The 19351-nt window shown below is 44.6% G+C and overlaps 1 protein-coding gene across 1 annotated transcript in view; it reads left to right on the forward strand.

Annotated features, from left to right (window-relative positions):
• FRMPD2 (FERM and PDZ domain containing 2) overlaps positions 1–19351 on the forward strand; it is an 88602-nt gene that overhangs the window by 28302 nt on the left and 40949 nt on the right. Inside the window, exons 10-14 of the mRNA XM_032838069.1 lie at positions 808–982; positions 3068–3218; positions 3872–4010; positions 10724–10879; positions 16110–16295. Coding sequence (XP_032693960.1) covers positions 808–982; positions 3068–3218; positions 3872–4010; positions 10724–10879; positions 16110–16295 — 807 coding nt within the window. The remainder of the gene's footprint in view (positions 1–807; positions 983–3067; positions 3219–3871; positions 4011–10723; positions 10880–16109; positions 16296–19351) is intronic.

The following is a 19351-nucleotide window of genomic DNA, read 5'->3' on the forward strand; positions in this document are numbered from 1 at the left end:
GGGTGCCACAGGGGATAAGGTGTGGCCATAAAGTCACACATGCCAGTGTCCATCTTTAACTGTCCTTTAATAAGGACTTTGTCAGGAGAGATCTGGGCCAGGTTTCTGGCTGGGCTGTGGGCTATGATGGTAGAATGATGGGGCATTCTGGGTGACTGAGCAACGGTGACTGTGGTCAGCATGGGGCTGTGGTGGCAGATGAATCTGGAATTAATTGGAACAGGGTGAAGCAAGAAAGCAGACGGCTGCTCATCTTTGGATGTGGCTCTGGTGACCAATGTCTGGATTCGGAGCAATCCCCTTAGCCTTTAACTTCCTCACCAATCTGTGCCCACCCCTCTTCTTTCTTCTTCCAGGGCTATCCCTGGAGGAACAGATTCAGGGTGATCAACACCCCTGCGACATCTGATCCATGTAGGATGGCCCTGAGCAGCCTAAGTCCTCCTAGGAAGCGGAGCCCAGGGGGCGGCTGGGATTTCAAGCAAGCAGAGGCATGTAGACTGGCCTCCGAGACTTCATGGCCCCTGAGGAGCCTGGCAGAGTGTGGATTTGAGTCCAGTTCTGCCTCTTAGTAACTCTGGCACCATCCCTTGCTATTCTTACCGTCCCTTCCTACTAAGCAGGTCCCTTACTGTCTCTGAAACTCATCTCTCCTCTGCTGGGTAGGAACCCTAACTTCTTATTTCTTAGGGTTATTTGTCACGATGTGAGACAATGCATGCCTAGTGCTTAGCACAGTAGCCAGCCACTGCAAAGACTCCATGTCGTGTACTTATTATTACAGTTGACACTATCTATTGTTTTCAGACCAAAAAAGGGAAATCCTATTTGGCTCTCAGGGACCTCTGCGTGGTGCTGTTGAGTGGGCAGCGTCTGGAGGTGAAATGTGACATTATGTCAACAGCGGGAGCCGTCTTCAGCGCTGTCATGTCCTTTGTCCACCTTAGGGAGCTCACCTACTTTGGCTTGGCTTACATGAAAGGTGAGTGGCTCCTGGACAGCCCACAGTGGACCTGCTGCTTCAGGTGACCCAGATATCGAAAAAAATTGCTCGAGGCTGGGACACATCACCTTGCACATCTAGGCGTCCGTTAGCAGGGGGAAGGCTTCAAGGACTCATTGCAAAGTGTCAAGGAAGCGCAGAAGATGATAATGAAACTGTGTGTGAAAGATAGTGCGGGTTTCCGTGAGGGAAACAGCTGGGTGTGGCTGGTCCATCTCAAAGCACTGGTGTCAGACAAGTGAACATTGAAAGCATTTCCAGGTAGGCGGGAATACGATGTGGTGCTGCCACTGCGCAAAACCGTGTGGTGGTTCCTCAAAAAATTAAAAATCATTTTACCACATGACCCGGCAATTCCACTTTTGTGCACATGCCCCGAATAATTGAAAGCAGGGTCTTCAAGAGAGATTTTTACGCCCATGTTTGTAAGAACATTGTTCACATCAGCTAAAATGTGGGAGCCACCCATGTGTCTTTTGACAGATGAATGTGCGAGCAAACTGTGGTCTCTACATATAATGGAATGCTTTTCCACCTTAAAAAGGAAGGACATTCCGGTGTATGTGACAATATGGGTGAACCTGGAGGATGTTGGGCTAAGTGAAATAAAACATTTGCAAAGAGACAAATATTGCATGACTCCACCTGTGTGAGTACCAAGGATAGTCAAAATCGTAGGAACAAAAAAGTAGAATGGTGGTTGCCAGGGGCTGAGCTGTGGGGATCGGGAGATATGGTTTGATGGGTTTGGTAGGCTTAGAGTTGCAATTCCACGGGATGAAGCATGCTGGAAGGTGGTGATGGCTTTCCAACACCGTGAATATACTTAATAGTACTGAACTGTACATTTAACTATGGTGAAGATGGTAAATTTGTTATTGTGTGTATTGGGCCACAATAAAAAAAAATTTAAATTTCCAAACAATCATACAGGACTGATGGGAAGTCAGCACCCCACCCAGGAGCCCAAGTTAAGAGTCCATTATGAAGATCCTGAAGGAAAGCCTTCTTCCCTTCTTCCCATTGCTGCCCTTCCATTAAGGGGCTCCTATTTCCGTCTACGCAGATATACCTTTGCTGTTGTCGAAGCTCTTTAACTACTGTGTGGGATAATGGGAAGGAGGTGGGGTGGGGATCATTTGGGCTTTCAGATTCAACTCTGGCTCTGCCAGCCCATCTTGCTTAGGAGTCCTCATCTTCGTGTTCTTCTGTTCTCCCATCCCCGATGGGAGGAGCTCGGGAGGCACTGGAGGACAGACTCGGTAGGAGCTCAAGTCCTGAACATGGATTGGAGTTTCCAAGCTGGCCACTTTCAGGTCAGAAGGTAAAGATGACTCCACTCATGCCCTGTCTTAGTTTGCTGGGGCTGCTAAATGAAATACTGTAGACTAGGTGGCTTAAACAACAGGTCTTTATATCTTAACAGTTCTGGAGCCTGGAAAGTCGAAGGTTAGAGTTGCAGCATGGCCAGATTTGGGGTTCTGCTCCTGGCTCCCAGATGGCCACCTTCTCATGTTGTCCTTACCTGGAAAAGAGAGTGAGCCCTGGTCTCTTCCTTTTACTACATTAATTCCAAGATAAACCTAATTACCTCCCAGAAGCTCTACCTTACCCCCGTTACACTGGGGGTAAGATCTTTGGGGAGATACATACATTGAGTCTATATCATGCCCATGGCTGGGGGAGCTTGGGTTGGTCCAGTTGAGACAGAGGGCCTGGCCCATAGCAGGAATAGAATAAATACTCATTCCCTTGTTTTTCATTTTATCTGCACAGGCGGTAGCTGGAAGGCAGCTTTCAAGTGATATCTTCTCTGAGATAAATAATCACATTTCTGCTCTTGGAGCTGAGTTCCTCTTCCTTGACTCTCTCCTTTTTGTTTCTGACTCCTGGCCCCTCGCAGACTCAGCAAGGGTCCTATGGTGACAGATGACCAGGACAGGTGTCCTGCTTTCTCCTGCCCTCAGGTGTCTCCTGTCTGACCCTTCTGGGAAGAGCTCAAAGCTGAGGGTCTAAAGGGGTGGTACTTGCCTGACTGTTTTTCCCTCTCGACTTTTATTTCAGGGGAAGAGTTCTTTTTCTTGGACAATGAAACCAGGTTGTGCAAAATAGCCCCTGAAGGCTGGGGTGAGCAGCCCCAGAAGAAGACCTTCTCGAATACCTTCACTCTCTTTCTGAGGATAAAGTTCTTTGTCAGTTTCTGTGTGCAACTCCAGTGAGTGCTCCAAAATTCTTCATTTGTTCCTTCAGGGACCTGGGTCTGTGCTGGCTGATGTCAGAGTTAGAGATAATGGATAGTAAGTGCTTGGAGAGTTGTAAATTGCATGTAAATAACAACAGTCATTGTGATTGATCTTGCTGATTAGATTCCAGTATGACAGAAGAGGGGGAAGTCAGTGTTTGGGGCCTGGTCAAAATGAGCACTTGCCCCTTTGTTTCAAACATGGTCCACTCAAAGTCAAAGTTCTCCCTTGACCCCAACACGACCCTCCCTCAGCAGCCCAGGGATCAGGGTTGGAGGAAAGGGCAATGTATGACTATGGAGTTGGGTCATTGCCTCTTTGGTCCTTTGCTTACAAAAAATATCACCTGAATATCAGTTTTCTCACTTGAACCACAGCAACTAACATCTCTGTGAGCGTTGTGTCAAGTGCCTGGCACATAGTGGTCCTCAACTCATGGCAGGAGGCATGATGTGGATAAAGGAGACCACACTCATCTTACTGACATTGCCCTCTAGTTTCTGTTGGCTCGTATCCCATCTCTTGTCCTTTCCCTGATTCCCAGACTGAGAAAACCCTCTGGTTTTAGTGTTCTCTTTACCCCCTCAGCATTTCAGTGGCCCTTATTCCTGTATCTCTTTCCCAGGCACAGCCAGACAAGACATCAATTTTATCTGCAGCTTCGGAAAGACATCCTGGAGGAGAAGCTCTACTGCAATGATGAGACCCTGCTGCAGCTGGCGGTCCTTGCCTTGCAGGCTGAATTTGGCAATTACCCTGAGGAGGTAGGGGTGGAAACCTGATGGGGTGAACACCATGGTGGGGTCACTGGAGAAGCAATTATGGGAAAAGGGGAACTATTAGAAATATGGATACTGGGACTTTGAGAAGTGTTTTAGCATCTACCACTAAGATTGAGGTAAATGGTATCCTACCATCTATCTACCCATCCACCCACCTATCCATCCACCCAACAATCTGTCTAACTATCCAACCACCCGTCCATCCATCTAACAACCTATCCAGCTGTATATCCATCCACCCAAATACCCATCCATCCATCCATCCATCCATCCATCCATCCATCCATCCTTCTTTTTTTTTTTTTAAGGATTTTATTTATTTATTTGACAGACAGAGATCACAAGTAGGCAGAGAAGCAGGCAGAGAGAGAGAGAGAGGAAGCAGGATCCCTGCTGATCAGAGAGTCTGATATGGGGCTCCATCCCAGGACCCCGGGATCATGACCTGAGCTGAAGGCAGAGGCTTAACCCACTGAGCCACCCAGGAGCCTCTCCATCCATCTTTCATTGAATGTTCTTCACTAGGCTCTGGAGGATACAAAGTTGAACAAGTCAAGTGTATACATTGGAATATAGTTCTAATCTAAGCATTCTCCTAAAACAATAATTTACTAATTTATTGAGTTCCCACCAAAGTCTCTAATCTTCTTGGCCAAGCCCTTGTCCTTGCAGCAGAATCACACATACATTTCTTTGATAGAATTTGCCTGTGATGGTCCTGTGTTACTGTCCTCAGGGACTTAGTAGAGTCTACTGCTTATTAATTTGCAGGTACATCAAAATTGGGAGCGATAATATTAATATATTCACTTACTTATTTAAAATTCAAAATGGGGGGGATGAACCAGACAGGAAAGAGGGAGCAGCCAGGTGAGCTGTGACAGAGGGCTGGGCAACTTTGCTCTGGGTTCCCAAACACCCCACACATGTTCCACACGAGGGGAAAGGGGCTTGGCAACAGACCTCAGCTGAGACTAAGTCATATGAGCCAGCTATGTAACATGCCATCCAAGCATAGAGTCTGCATCAGTAAAAATGGAGAGGTAAAAGCAAGGAAGGTGGGCTCCCCACCAGCCCACCAGTCTTTCTCTTGGCGGATATTGCCATTGTCACATGACAAGAGCTGGGTGACTCTAGGAAGAGCTTAACTTGAAGAAGATATACTCAAGAAAGGCCCTGAGGACTGTGTGAAGGAGGAATCCACTGCTCAAAAGGAAAAACATACAAGGTCTAATCCCTATACCCCTGGGCCTTTGCATGTTTCCCAGCAGTATCTACAGCCATTCCCACCCTACCCAGCTTCCAAGGTCAATCTCAACCCCACAACTTTCTGGTCTCTCTACAAGTAGAAGGAACTTCCCACCCCCACCCTCTGGTGCTTTTTGACATCTCCTTCCCACCTCTTGACCAGGAGAAGTGATGATTCAGTGATGTCTTGATAATGAATGACAGAAAATCAAGCTCAGATTGGCTTGAATACAACATGTAATTTATTGTTTTGCAAGAATGAAGTGTCCAGGTCCTCCCTACCGTTCTGATGGCTTCTAGCCCTCTTATTGCTTACTTGGTAGCTTTTTCCTCTCTCCTTTTAGCCTCCAGGGCTGGGGTCCCAGCCATATCTATGGCTTGCTGAGCATTGGGACTCAAAGGACATCAGCAGGCCTTGGGCTTCCTGCATCTCTGGGCTGTGCTCTTCTCTACAGGTTTGCCTTCAGTGGCCTCTGGATTCTACCCTTCTTGCACAAAGGGAGGGACTTCCTCTCTCTCCTTCTCTTCCTCCCTCTCTCTTCCTCTCTCTACCTCTCTCATGGAAATCCTGTATTTATATCTCATTAGTTCTGATAGGATGTCATGTGTCTACTGAAGCTGATCACTGTGGCGGGAGATGACATGCTCTGATTAGTTAGACCTGAGTTACATGGTCACCTTGAGAACCAGGGTAGAGTTCACACTATGCAAATGCGTGAACTGAGAGGGAGGAGTGATGGCATCCATTTCCGGAAAGAGAGGAAGTGGTGGCACATGGCTAAAAGTATATGTCTGCCAGCAGTGAGCACTTAGTGGTCAGCCATACTACATCCCTAGTGACCAAAAGAGCTGTATTTGGCTGGAGATCTGAGTCTGCTGGTATCACTTGGGTCTGGCCTCATGTTTTGGGCTGAAGTATGTTCCTTCAAAATTTCTTTGTTGAAGCTGTAGCCCCTAGTACTCAGAATGCGACTGTATTTGGAGATAGGGTCTTTGAAGAAGTGGTTAAGTCAAAATGAGGCTTTCTGGTTGGGTCTTAGTCCAATCTGACTGGAGTCCATGTAGGAAGGGATTATGACACACAGAGAGACATCATGTTGCTGGAGCACAGGGGAGAGGCCCTGTGGAGAAACAGGGAGACGGTGGCCATCTGCAAGCCAAGGGGAGAGGCTTCAGAAGGAACCAACCTGCCAACATCTGGATCTTGGGTTTCTAGCTTCCGGAACGCTGAGAGAATAAATTTCTGTCATTTAAGACACCCAGACTGTGGTATTTGTCATGACAGCCCTGCAAATGGACACATCTGGAGTCTGAGAAGGGAAAGCTGCAGCCACCACCGAGTGTGGACACCATGCAGAGATCTGTGGTCTTAGTCCTCACACAATGTGGGGTGCAGAGGGCAAGGGTGCATGATATCTCAGCCTGCCTGCTTCGCCTCAGTAACTGGGTTTAAGAGCAAGGACAAGCTCAGAAGTTAAAATGGTTCTTGAGAACAGTGGCTTTCAAGTGTTCTGTGCCACAATCCATGATAAAACAACAACAAAAAAGGTAGATGTTATAGCCCAATGTTATGTTATGTTTTGTTATGTTATAGCCCCCCACACGTACAGAGAACAGAATTGAAGCAAAAGTTTAAGAAACAAGATGCACCCTTTCTATATGTGATATACACAGGGATTTACTATTCTCTTCTAGTTCATTTTACAAAATGCTGGCTATTAAATGGCTATTAATGGCTGAACTATTAGTCATTACCTCACTAGTGTGTTAGAAGCTGCAGTTTGAAAAACGCTTTTTAGACTATCCTAGAACCATGTTGTTTTCCTCCAGTACATCTTCCGAAAATATTGCCATGTCCAGAGTCTTCCAAAGACCTCTTCGTGCCCTCACTCTGCTGCATTTTTCTTCATAGCATTTACCACTGCCTGCCATGGGATATGTCCTCGTTGATCAGACATCCTCCACTCCAGCTCCTTCCCCAGATCCTGGGGAGCCTCGATCTCTCTCACTGCTGTGGACCAGCGCGGTTCCAAGATGCTCTCTGCTGTCCTCATATGACCCCAAAGGCAGACTTTTCCCTTTTATGTGTATGTGTAAAGGCAGCATATAACCCAAACGCTCTCATTTGGGCCCCCACTCCCTCAGTCCTCATGTACAGAGGGCCCGCTCCATGCTTGGTATCATCTAAGCCCTCTAACCCTGCAAAGCCCATGTTATTTCCACCCCTGGGTGAGAAAGATCGCACCCCCGTGCGTCTGGGGAAGCTAGTGAAATCCCAGCCAGGACTCACTTCTGGGGCCTTGCTTTGCTGTGTGTCAGGCACTGGGATGGGTGTATCAGAGGGTGTCAGGGAGATTCAGACAGGAGGGCCTGTCCCTGTGTCTGTGTTGTTGAGGGAGCTAGAGGAGTGGGTTTCCGCTATGTGGCACTAGCTAATGCAGCTGGGAGGCTGGGCAGCACCGCCAGCCAGATCTGGGATGAACCTCCTGTGCCCTCTGAAGGGACTTATATTTTGTCTGATAAATGGTTCTAGTGCTGGGGAAAAAAAATTAACTTGGAAACCACTGCAGTGAGAGACTGGGAGCCACTGAAGAATTCTAAGCAGGGAAGTGACATAATTACATTTGCATTTTAAAAATGGAGACAAAGACATTTTGGTATAAAAATAAATCTCCTTAATCACATCATCATGGCACAACAGCTTTCCTTGGGGTGCAGTCCCCACGACCTGTGGGGACCTTCACAAGGGTGCAAACAGCCACGTCTGAGTTGCATTCTGCTTCTCCACTTGATGGCAGATGTCTTCCTGTGGCCTTCCTAATGACCTAATGACCCTTGGGTGGTTACGCGGTACACCTCACAGGGGTGGACCTTTGCTCACCTCTCTATCCTCTCACTGTTGGGCAGCACCTGGAAGGACCGTGTAAGGGGTAATACCATTATTCTTGTCCCCATTGTTTCTGATCTTCCTTTTTAATGAATGACATAGAAACCAATGCTTGCATTAGGGTTTTTCTTAGTTCCATATTGACTTCTTCTCTTAGACATAGTCCTAGCTGGGTCTAAGATCCTCAGTACTTTTAGGTTTGTAGTGAAATTGAGTGGAAAATGGGAAATATCTCATGTACTCCTTTGTCCCCACACATGCATGGACTGCCCCATCATCAGCACCAGCCACCAAAATGGTACCTGTGTTCCAGCTGATAAACCTACATCGACACATCACTGTCCCCCAGAATCCATCATTGACATTCATGTTCCCTTTTGGTGTTGCACATTTTATGGGTTTGAACAAATTTATAATGACATATATTCATTAGTAGAGTATCATACAGTAGTTTCACTGCCCTAAAAATCCTCTCTGTTCCATATACGTGTCCCTCCTTCTCCATTTCCCCAACCATCCGCTGGTAATTACTGTTCTTTTTACCTTCTCCGTAGTTTCACATTTTCTAGAATGTCATGTGGTTGGAGTCATACAGTATGTGGTCTTTTCAGATTAACTTCTTTCACTTAATAGGCACTTAAGCTTCCCCCATGTCTTTTGTCTTTTCATGGCTTGATAGCTCATTTTCTTTTAGTGCTGAATAATATTCTGTTGTCGGGATAAACTACAGTGTCTTTATCCACTCACCTACTGAAAGATATCTTTTGCTTCCAAGTTTTGGCAATTATGAATACAGTTGCTATAAACATCCATGTGAAGGCTTCTGAGTGGACATACGTTTTCAACTCCTTTGTGTAAACACCAAGAAGCATGATTGCTAGATCCTATGGTAAGACTATGTTTGCAAGACAAATTGTCTTCTAAAATGGCCATCCTGGTTTGCATTCCACAGGCTGCACAGGAGAGTTCCTGTGGTTCCACATCTACATCAGCCTGTGCTGCTGTCAGTGTTCTGGATCTGGGTCATGTTAATAGCATTCTGAAGGCTTTTTTTAGGCAGCAGGTTGCTGGCCAATTTCTTTCCGTTTGTGTCTCTGAGCTGAGCCCAGAACTGTCATGGACTAGCTCTCAGCTGAGGATTCTTAGTCCATAGCCTGATGGGGACAGGTCTGTGCCACCCCAGGAGATGGGGTTGTAGTGGATGATATGCTCTTCCCTTCAGATCCCCTCCTCAGACTGACTTGCCCATCCCCATCCCTGAAAAGGCAAGAACTCCCAGCTCACAGCTGCTTTTCTCATGGGGAGTTGCCCACAGCTATGGGGAAGTGCCTTGGCAAAGTTTAAGCTGGGAGGAGTGGCCTGAAACCAGGACAACCTAATTCAGGAAGATAAGGACAGGGTCAGCTTCCTCTGCAAAGTTCTGCATTCCTCATTCCTTACAGTGGACCCAAGACCACCCCTCCAAAACTTCTGCATACCTTTCTGCCCCAGGGTCTGTATCAGGGAGCCCTGCATCAGCTGGTGAGTGAGGCTGATCTTCTAGATGCTCATGGTGGTGGGGGGTGAAGGGAGAGGGTGGCAGGCTCAAGTTCCCTAAAGAGCAGACTGGATAGAGATTCAGGCTAGGGGTGAGGTGGGGTTGTCAGGTCTTCTCTTGTTCAAGGGACACCTTCTTGATCCCCTTCCTATGAAGAGATGGTGACACAGCCAAGACCTCCCTTGCAAGAGGGGTCAGTGTACTAGGAGCACAAGCAGACAGAAATACTAAATGGATAAGAAAGAAACAAAGTTTTAGGGCCAGGATTTTGCTGTGCCTTTCAGGAAGTGGCATATCATCATGGAATGTGTAAGGACTTTGAGCGATGGGATCTTGCCTCTGTCACTAACTGATGTGATCTTGGCCCTATTGAATGACTTCTTTCCTTGTTCATTTTGTTCATCTTGCCAGTGGTACTAGTAATATCATCCTCATAGGATTACTGTGGGGTTGAAGGAGCTTCTGTGTTCTGAGGACCACCTGGCAGACAGAAAGGTCTCAAAGACAGGAGGCTCCTTTCTTCTTTCTGTTCTATTCATGTCATATGAGTTAGGCCAACCTCTTCTCTTTCTCTCTCTTTCTTTCTTCCTTTCTTTCTTCCTTTCTTTCTTTCTTTCTTTCTTTCTTTCTTTCTTTCTTTCTTTCTTTCTTTCTCTTCCTTCTTTTCTTTCTTTCTTTCTCTCATAGAGAGAGACACACAGCTAGAGAGGGAACATGAGCAGGGAGACTGTGAGAGAGAGAAGCAGGCTTCCTGCCAAGAAGGGAGCCCGAAGAGGGCCTCAATCCCAGGACCCTGGGTTCATGACCTGAGCTGAAGGTATACGACGCTTAATGACTGAGCCACCCAGGTGCCCCTAGGCCAACTTCTAATAGAGTAGAAAATTCCCCTAGGTGGGCACTTCAAGGGGGGCATCCTTGGCTTGGAGCCCTACCTGGGGTTGGGATCGTAGACAGACTTCTGCTGTGCTCAGGGTCCCCTACAAGGCATCTTGGTTATGCCCCTTTCCTTCTGCATCTTTCTAGCAGATAGAGAGTAAAACCTATTTTCGGGTTGAAGATTACATCCCAGCAAGTCTGCTTGAGAGGATGACTGCTCTCCGGGTCCAAGCTGAAGTCTCAGAGATGCACCGTCTCAGTCCTGTGCTCTGGGGAGAGGATGCTGAGCTAGAATTCTTGAGGGTAAGGCCTCTGTACCTCTGGAGGGGCTGCTGGTGTTCAAGGACATGGAGCTGGCCCTTCCCTCTGGAGCTTTTTCTGGGGGGGCAGGTGTGCTCAGACCTACATGGAGGTATGAGCAAGGGACTTGAGACATTGGGAGGAAGGAAGTTCTAACATGCTGCAGGGCAAGGAGAGGCTTCTGGAGACAGCTGGCATTGGGAATGATCTCCCCAAGTGGGTAGAAGTTAGTGGGCTGTGTGGATAGGGCAAGGCCTTCCTTTAACCATAGAGCTCACAGTCACTTTTCTATGAGTGAGGAGACCTCGACTCTCACAGAGACACATGGAACAACTCAAGTGCAAAACTGGAGTATGGGCCAAAAGCAAAGCCATTGGAAGACTTCATGTTTCCAGGCTTCCAGGCAATAGTCCTCAGCATTGCACAGATGGTGTGGTCCACGCATATGGGCACAGTCCTGGTCCACACTCTCTTCAGACCTCAAGCAAAGACAGTGGCATTTGAGTCCCCCATGTCTGTGGGTATACACGGAGCCTAGGATGAAGAGCCTTTGCACACTCCATGACTTACCAGCACTGGGCCAGGCACTGTGTGGGACAGAGACTGAAAGAACATGATCTTTGCACCCAGGGAATCCCAAGTCTCATGGGGAGAATAGGCAGGTACCCAGAGACAGGCACAGGGTGCTGTGTGATGAGAACAATAACAGTAAGTCAGGGAGCAGCTACTCTGCCTGTGCAGATGGAGCTGGGTGGGGTGTACTTGTAAGAGGGACACCACCCCCCAACCTTGGCTTCCCCAGGGGGGGATAACTGGCTGGCATTTAGAACTGAGGAGGAGTTTCAAAAGAAGCTCCAGATTTGTACATTTCTCTGTACAAAAATCTCCCAAGATGGATAGGAAACATGTCCATGTTGTTTGTCTTTAATAGAGATGGACATTTGAAAGCAGAACTGCCCAGGTAAGATCTGGCCCTTTCTTTTTGGTCTGTCATGGAGCAGCCTGTCTGTAAGACCTCACACGTGCAGACCCATTGGCACTTCATGTCAGAAGCCCTGATGGAAAGGTGCTGAGTGCTTTCTATCATCCAGCCTTCCTGCACATTCCTTGTCAAGAGGAACCATGTCAAACCTTCCTTTGATGAGGCACAAGTGGGCACCTCAAAGCCATCAGCACGCATCCGACAGAAGATGGAGGAAGAACCACAGAACCAGTGGGCAGGCCGAGGACTTGGGCCTGGGGAAGCCTCCGTAGGATCAAGAATGCCCACCTGTTCACCCCTCCCCAGGTTCCAGCTTTGTTTGTCCTGCTCTCTGTGTCCCTCCCTCTCCTGGTTGAATGATGAACACTGATTGTGAAGGAAGCCAGCCTCTCCTAAGCAGAAATACAGGGAGACTTTGTTTCAGTCTTTGATGGAAAACAGCGAATAGATTTGACTTCATTTGCATGCCATCTTATCAGTTTCAAGAAATGCTGGGTTTTAGGTCCCTGTGCTGGCGGGTTGGGCATGCGAGGGTCGTGTACCAGCCGTGCTGCTTGAGTCCCCAGGGGGCTTTGTGACGCCCATTGCATATCGGAACCCTCCTCGTTTGGGTGAGTGTTAGTTAAGCCAAATCTTTCCTCCCATAATTATAAAAGTAACAATTTGCTCATGATTCTGCCCTCTGGAAACAACATAATTATATTTTGTTGTATTCATTTTTCTCTCTCTGTTCTGCCCATTCAAGTGTGTATACACATACACATTTAAAATTCGGTTTATATTATATATGCAGACTTGTATATTTTTATAGTCCCATCTCACCAACATTTTGAATCTTTATTTTAAATCAACACATGGTATACCCTAAATTTTTTCTCAATACTCTGTTGTTTGGCACATACATTGTTGTAAATATGGGACTATTTCAAACAATACTGAGATTAGCACTTCTGCTACATAAATCTTTAGCTGCATTTGTGCTTAATTCCTTGGGGATAGACTCTCATGAGTTGAATTACAGGGTCTCAGGTTATGAACACTTGAAACATTGTTAATGTATGTTGCTTAGACATTCTACATTTCAGTCCTTTCTATACATTTCTTGTCCACCCTACTAGGCTGTGAATGTCGGGGCCCTGAATCCTCAGAGCTCAGTCACTCCATAAACAGCCACTGGATTATTTAATTACAGTTCCTTGTGGCTCCTCTCTTTCATTATCAGATGGTGCCTCTTGGCCTCTGGTTCACCAATGACTAATTCTGTTAGTTCATCATCCCACACTGGAAGAAGATTTGGCGGAAATCCAGTGTGGATCATGCTGGATAACATACTTTGTCTAGAAGATTCACAACTACATTAGCATATTAATCCCAGAACAACCTGTTCAAGATTAACTCAATGTTTTCCAAACTTCTTTAACCAGGGAACCATTTTTTTCCCCACATAAATGAGGGTTTTTATATACTATTAAAACATTTTCTTTTTTTTTTTCCAGCTGTTGAGATCATACTGAACATATCCTGTGTTTTACCCTAATTAGCATACAACGTATGCATGCCTCAGATAGTTAGAAATGCTTTGTAAATATCCTTCCTAAAGTCTACTCAGTGATCCTTTTTAAGGCAGTACTTTAGGGAATACTTATTTCTGGGAGCTGGTTCCCCAACCCAAACCTGCTAGTCTCCACTGAACCTTACTAGGAGAAGGGTTTGTCTGGATTATTCAGCACATTTTCTTAGGACAGATTCCCAGGAATGAAATTATTTATTTTTATAAATATTATAAAATAATATAATATTATATTATTAAAATATTAAAATATATAATATAAATTATTAAAATATTAAAATAATATAATATTATTTATTTTTTTTACAGATTGCAAATGCCCCCGAAGATCTTATGTATATTCACCCATGTTTCCAGATGTTATAGGAACTCTGTATTTTGCTAAGAGTGAGGACTCAGAAACAGACAAACTTACAATTCCATTTCTAGCTTTTAAGTGTACCTCCCCTTTCTCATTTGAAGAGAGATAACTACACCTCTCTGTTGGGATGGCTGTGAAGATTAAATAGCATGATGCATGCGGAATGTTTACAATGGTGCTTTGCCATTTTATTTTTAAAATTTTTTTAAGAGAGAGGTGGGGAAGGGGCAGAGATTCTTAAGTAGGCTCCGCGCCCAGGGCAGAGCCCAATGTGGGGCTCCATCTCAGGACCCTGAGATCATGACCTGAGTAGAAATCAAGAGTCAGGCACTTTAACCGACTGAGCGCCCCCCCGCCCCAGGCATTCTGGCGCTTTGCTGTTTAAAAATTTCATCACTCCAAGTACTTCAGGATCACATGCTTCTCTAAAGACTTAAAAAATAAAGACTATAATTAAATACTAAATGATTAAAACATGTAAGCAAGTCTAGCAAAGTCATCTTTAGTACTGAAGACATTATAAGGCTTTAAATTCGGTGGGGGGGGCAGAATATCACATCCAATTATTTACAAGAATTGATCTTACTGTTTGGGTTGGCCCTAATTAATACTGTAAGCAAACGCCAAATCTGGCCATTACATATTTCAGCACCGAGTGCTCCATAAATAGTGTTTTGGATGCTACTGCTAATGACAATGATGGTGTCTCCAGAGTTAAAACAAGCAGCCTCAAGGCCCAGAAACTTCATCAACATCATGGGAAGCATCGTAGGCTCTGCAGGCAGTGTAACCTCTCTGCACAGATTATTAACAGAAGAAAAAAAAGTACAGCAAGGATCTTGAGAGAGCAGCTCTCGAAAGTCATAATTTGTCCATATTGTTATTCCCTTGTCGGGGCATGGGAGAAATGGGCCTGGACAGAGTGCTCTCTGTTGATGGGTGGAGATGGGAAACCAAATCTCACCAACGGAACCCTTCTGAGAGGGTTTCTAGTTTCTGGAGCAGGAAGTCGCTGCTGTAAGTCCAGGTGCATCAGCCTCCTGATGAGGCCTGGGATTTTGCAGATGAAGGGGCAGCTGGTAGACACACCAGGATAGAGTCCTGATTACTGTTCGGATGGAAAACCATTTGCACCAGACTTATACTCCAATCTCTTAAGAATTTGATGAGCTTGATGCAGTCCCCATACCTAATGGACCCTCAGGGCTCTGAAAAAATTCTGTCTCCTGACCTGGTAAACTGAGGACCTCCCCTGGGCTGTAGGGACCCGACCAATGCCCTGTGGCATGGGGAGCGATGCCAGTGGTCGCTCCTTTGTTCTGCAAGACGTTCATGGCTTATCTTGCTTTTGTAGTGATGCTCACCATCTGGAAGATTGTTTTCTATGCCTGGGCCTCAGTTTTTCATAAACTGAAGCGGTTATAGCAGATAATATTTCAATAGACCTTGATAGACACAACTGGGAAAAGGAATCCCTTACCTTGAAATGACCCAGAACAGTCTGAATTCTTAAAACTCATTCAGAATATTCTTACTCTGTTCTATCATTTTCAGAATATCTGCTTTCCAGGTGTTGTTTTAGGTACTCCATGAAAAAGGAATCCTGGGGTTAAAAAAATAGGAAATGCTATCATATGAGAGATGAGGAGAAATCCTGTAGCAAGGAGATCGGGTTAGCTCAGGGTTTTCCTAAACTTATTCAGCAGTCCTACTCTTTTTGTTTTTGGAACGTCTGTTGAAATGCTTCTTAGGAACTGGTTTGAAGCCCATTATTTTATTATTTATTTATTTAATTAATTTATTTTTGTTAACATATAATGTATTATTTGTTTCAGGGGTACAGGTCTGTGAATCATCAGTCTTACACAGTTCACAGCACTCACCATTGCACATACCTTCCCCAGTGTCCATCACCCAGCCACTGTATCCCCTCCACTCCCCTCCCTTCCGGCAACCCTCCATTTGTTTCCTGAGATTAAGAGTCTTATGGTTTGTCTCCCTCTCTGGTTTCACCTTGTTTCCTTTCTCCCTCCCTTCCCCTATGATCCTCTGTCTTGTTTCTCAAATCCCTCATATCAGTGAGATCATATGATAATTGTCTTTCTCTGATTGACTTATTTTGCTCAGCATAATAGCCTCTAGTTCCATCCACGTCATTGCAAATGGGAAGATATCATTTTTCTGATGCTGCGTAATATTCCATTGCATATATAAATACCACACCTTCTTTATCCATTCATCTGTCAATGGACATCTATGAAGCCCATTATTTTAGATTAGTGGGAGTGTCTCTTCTAAATTGGCCTTTTTCTTGCTCCAGGTCACTCAGCAGCTCCCAGAATATGGTGTGCTGGTTCATCGAGTTCTCCCAGAGAAGGCCAGGGTGGAAGGCGAGATGGCCTTGGGTTTCTGTACCAAGGGTGTCATTGTATACGAAGTGACAAACAACAGCAGAATTGCAACTTTGCGTTTTCAGTGGAGAGAAATCAGAAAGATTTCAACTTGTGTGAGTGCATCTCAGTGGATAACTGCTTCATTTCCCTTTATTCTGATGCCCCTTTAAAGGAACAGAGGGGGTCGTGTGATCTTCCCCTGACCAGATAAGTTCACATCTGTTACTTTGGGGCACTGCGATGTATTTGGAAGAAGCCTACCTGGAGATTGGAGAGTCCCCAGGAGGCCATTTCCTCCCCACCATCTCTTGCCTGGACCCTCTGTACCCCCGTGGATAGCCAGCCATCAGCTGGCTACACCTTCCTTCTGGGTAGAGTTCTCTTAATTCAGGGAAGCCACCGATGCTGAGAGCAAGGTTGGTTTTGGGAGATGGGAGAGGAGAGCTTACTGTAGGTGGGGTGGAATCTGCTCAGTTTTGAAATATTTCTCTTGTGTTTTCAATTTTCCGTGTGCACACAGTGTCCCGAGGCATCCTGTCTGTCTCCCATGAACTAGAGGTGTGCCACAGGATGCTGGGGACTGCACACCTTTGATGCCCATTGAAAATTTAGAAGACATTTTTTTTAGAAACAAAAAGCCCTATTAAACGTATTGCATTTGAAATTGTATTTCAATGCCATTTGCATGAGCAAATTTATATACTTCCTGAATTTAGTTACAATACATTTGCCACCAAAAGAGTTACACCTGTCCCCATAGCAGATTACTCCAGTACCTAATCTTCCTTCTTGTCCCATGGGTCACCCCAGCTAGTGTGACATTTCCTTTAGTGATGATTTCCTTATCAGTCATAAAGGTCTTTGTCTTTTGGCCCATGGGGAAAAAATTAGCTTTTTCTATTTAATTTTCTTTTAGGGTTTTAAAAGTTTTCCTCCTGGCTACACATTGTTGTTTTTATAATCATTATCTGATGTTAGAGTTTCCTAAGTAGAGTGTAATGGTTTAATTCATTTTCTTAATGTTTCCTTAATTTTTTCATCTTGGTTGTTGAGGTTAACATATTGTTTCAGCATGATTTTTTTAAAAGATTTTATTTATTTATTTGACACAGAGAGAGATCACAAGTAGGCAGAAAGGCAGGCAGAGAGAGAGGGGGAAGCAGGCTCCCCGCTGAGCAGAGAGCCCGATGTGGGGCTCCATCCCAGGACCCCGGGACCATGACCTGAGCCGAAGGCAGAGGCTTAACCCACTGAGCCACCCAGGAATCCCTCCAGCATGTTCTTAATAGTGTTTCTTTTTCTGTTTTTTAAAGACTTTATTTATTTATTTGAGAGAGAGAGAGAGAGTGCATGAGAAGACAAAGGGGGGGAAGGGCAGGGGGGGAAGGGCAGAGGGAGAAGGAGAAGCAGAGCCCAATGTGCTTTTCCATCTAAGGACCCCAAGATCATGATCTGAGCCAAAGGCAGAGACTTTACCAACTGAGCCACCCAGGACCCCCTTGATAGCGTTTCATGATAAATTATTGTTTGTCTTTGGGAAAAAAGCTTATATGTAAAAGTAAATAACAGAATTTAATTGAGTTCATTAAAATGGCTTATAATACACTATTGGAAAATTTTTCCCAAATAATTTTGACTAACTCTAAAAGTAAACAATATTTATATTTATAAGATTTTTATAATTTTAATGACTCGACTTTAATTCAATTGAAAGATTATTTGAGGAATTTTAATTACTGAATTAATTCAATACTGTTGCATTGCTTCCTATTTTCTTTATGTCATGGTTAACTGTTTAAATTTTTCAATCTAATTTGTTTTAGGACATTTGTAAAAATGCAGATAACCTAAAATGTAATTTTGAAAAATAAGAGTTTTTGAAAATTTAACAATCCCCTTAAGTAAATCCTTTATATTTAAGTTGGTTTAATGTTTATAGATATTTATTTTCCCACGACCAGGGACAATTCCTTAACTAAAACTGGAAGTCATCAGGTTCACAAGACAAACTTAGTAGCTTAAAAACAAAAACAAAAACAACCCTACTACTAATTAAGGATTTCTATGGGTTGATGACTATTTCCTCAGTATGAATATCTTTTTAATGGTAAAGTCATCCCATGAAATGATGTCACCAATTGCTTGCCACAAATCAGGCATCTTGCACTGAAAATGACTGTCACTCTTCATGCTTCTGCAAGCACAAAATGCAGAACTCAATATAAGAATGAGCTCAGGAAGTTGATTTGAAACTTGCCTAATTAATAGCAGATGCCAAGACGTTTCAGACAATTGGAGACCATTCATCTCACCAGCCTGCAGGGAAATAACAATAGAGTTTGAGAAAAATGCCATTTTGGAAGACTGATTTGTCGGTGCATTAGTAGCCTGTCTGTAGCAGAGACAAGGTTCATTCCGAAGATTATCCAATTGAGGAAAGGTTCGTTATGGAATGATGAAACTACTCATCTTGGAAGCCTGAAGGGGAATGCAGAGGGCAGGGGAGGAGATGGGCTTGGTAGGGTTCCCTTTAAGAAAAAGAATACAAAGTTCCGAATGCAAACTATGAAATGAAAATGAATATTCCTTTAGAATGAGAAAAGAAATTGCCACAACTTGTGAATTTAAAAATGGGAACAACTATTGCAAAACATCAAGCCAAAAATGATTATTGTCATTAAGTCACTCCCTGATAAACTGTAATTCCTTTTTTCTTTCAAACGTTGGTGGCGTACGTTCTGATGATGTTTCCATATTATGGAACTTTTGTAATATTTTCTCCAGAGGCAATAAAGTATAATTTAGACTTTCTTCCAGCATAGCTGACTGAAAGTTATTTTTCTTATCGAGAAGAAGCACAAAGCCTGCAGTTTTGCCCAGAGACACACCTGCTGTTTGTAGTGCCGCCAAAGGTTTCTGGGCTACGAGTGCAGGGAATCAAATATTCTATTCCGCGTGATTCTCCATCAAGAACGGAAAAATATGGTGTGATGCATTGAGAATGCGGTATCTATGTTTCTAAAGTATATCCCCGATAGGACAGAAGTGCCGCTCGATCAGGATGTTTTTGAGAATTAAGTCGGTTTTTCATTTCTGACAACTGAAAGAGATTTCTGCCAGACTGGCCTCTAGCTCTGAACATTTCTGAGCTCGCTTTGCACACATTGCA

This window comes from Lontra canadensis, unplaced genomic scaffold (assembly GCF_010015895.1).
Source record: "Lontra canadensis isolate GAN:19392208 unplaced genomic scaffold, GSC_riverotter_1.0 scaffold3, whole genome shotgun sequence".
In the NCBI taxonomy this organism is placed as follows: Eukaryota; Metazoa; Chordata; class Mammalia; order Carnivora; family Mustelidae; genus Lontra; species Lontra canadensis.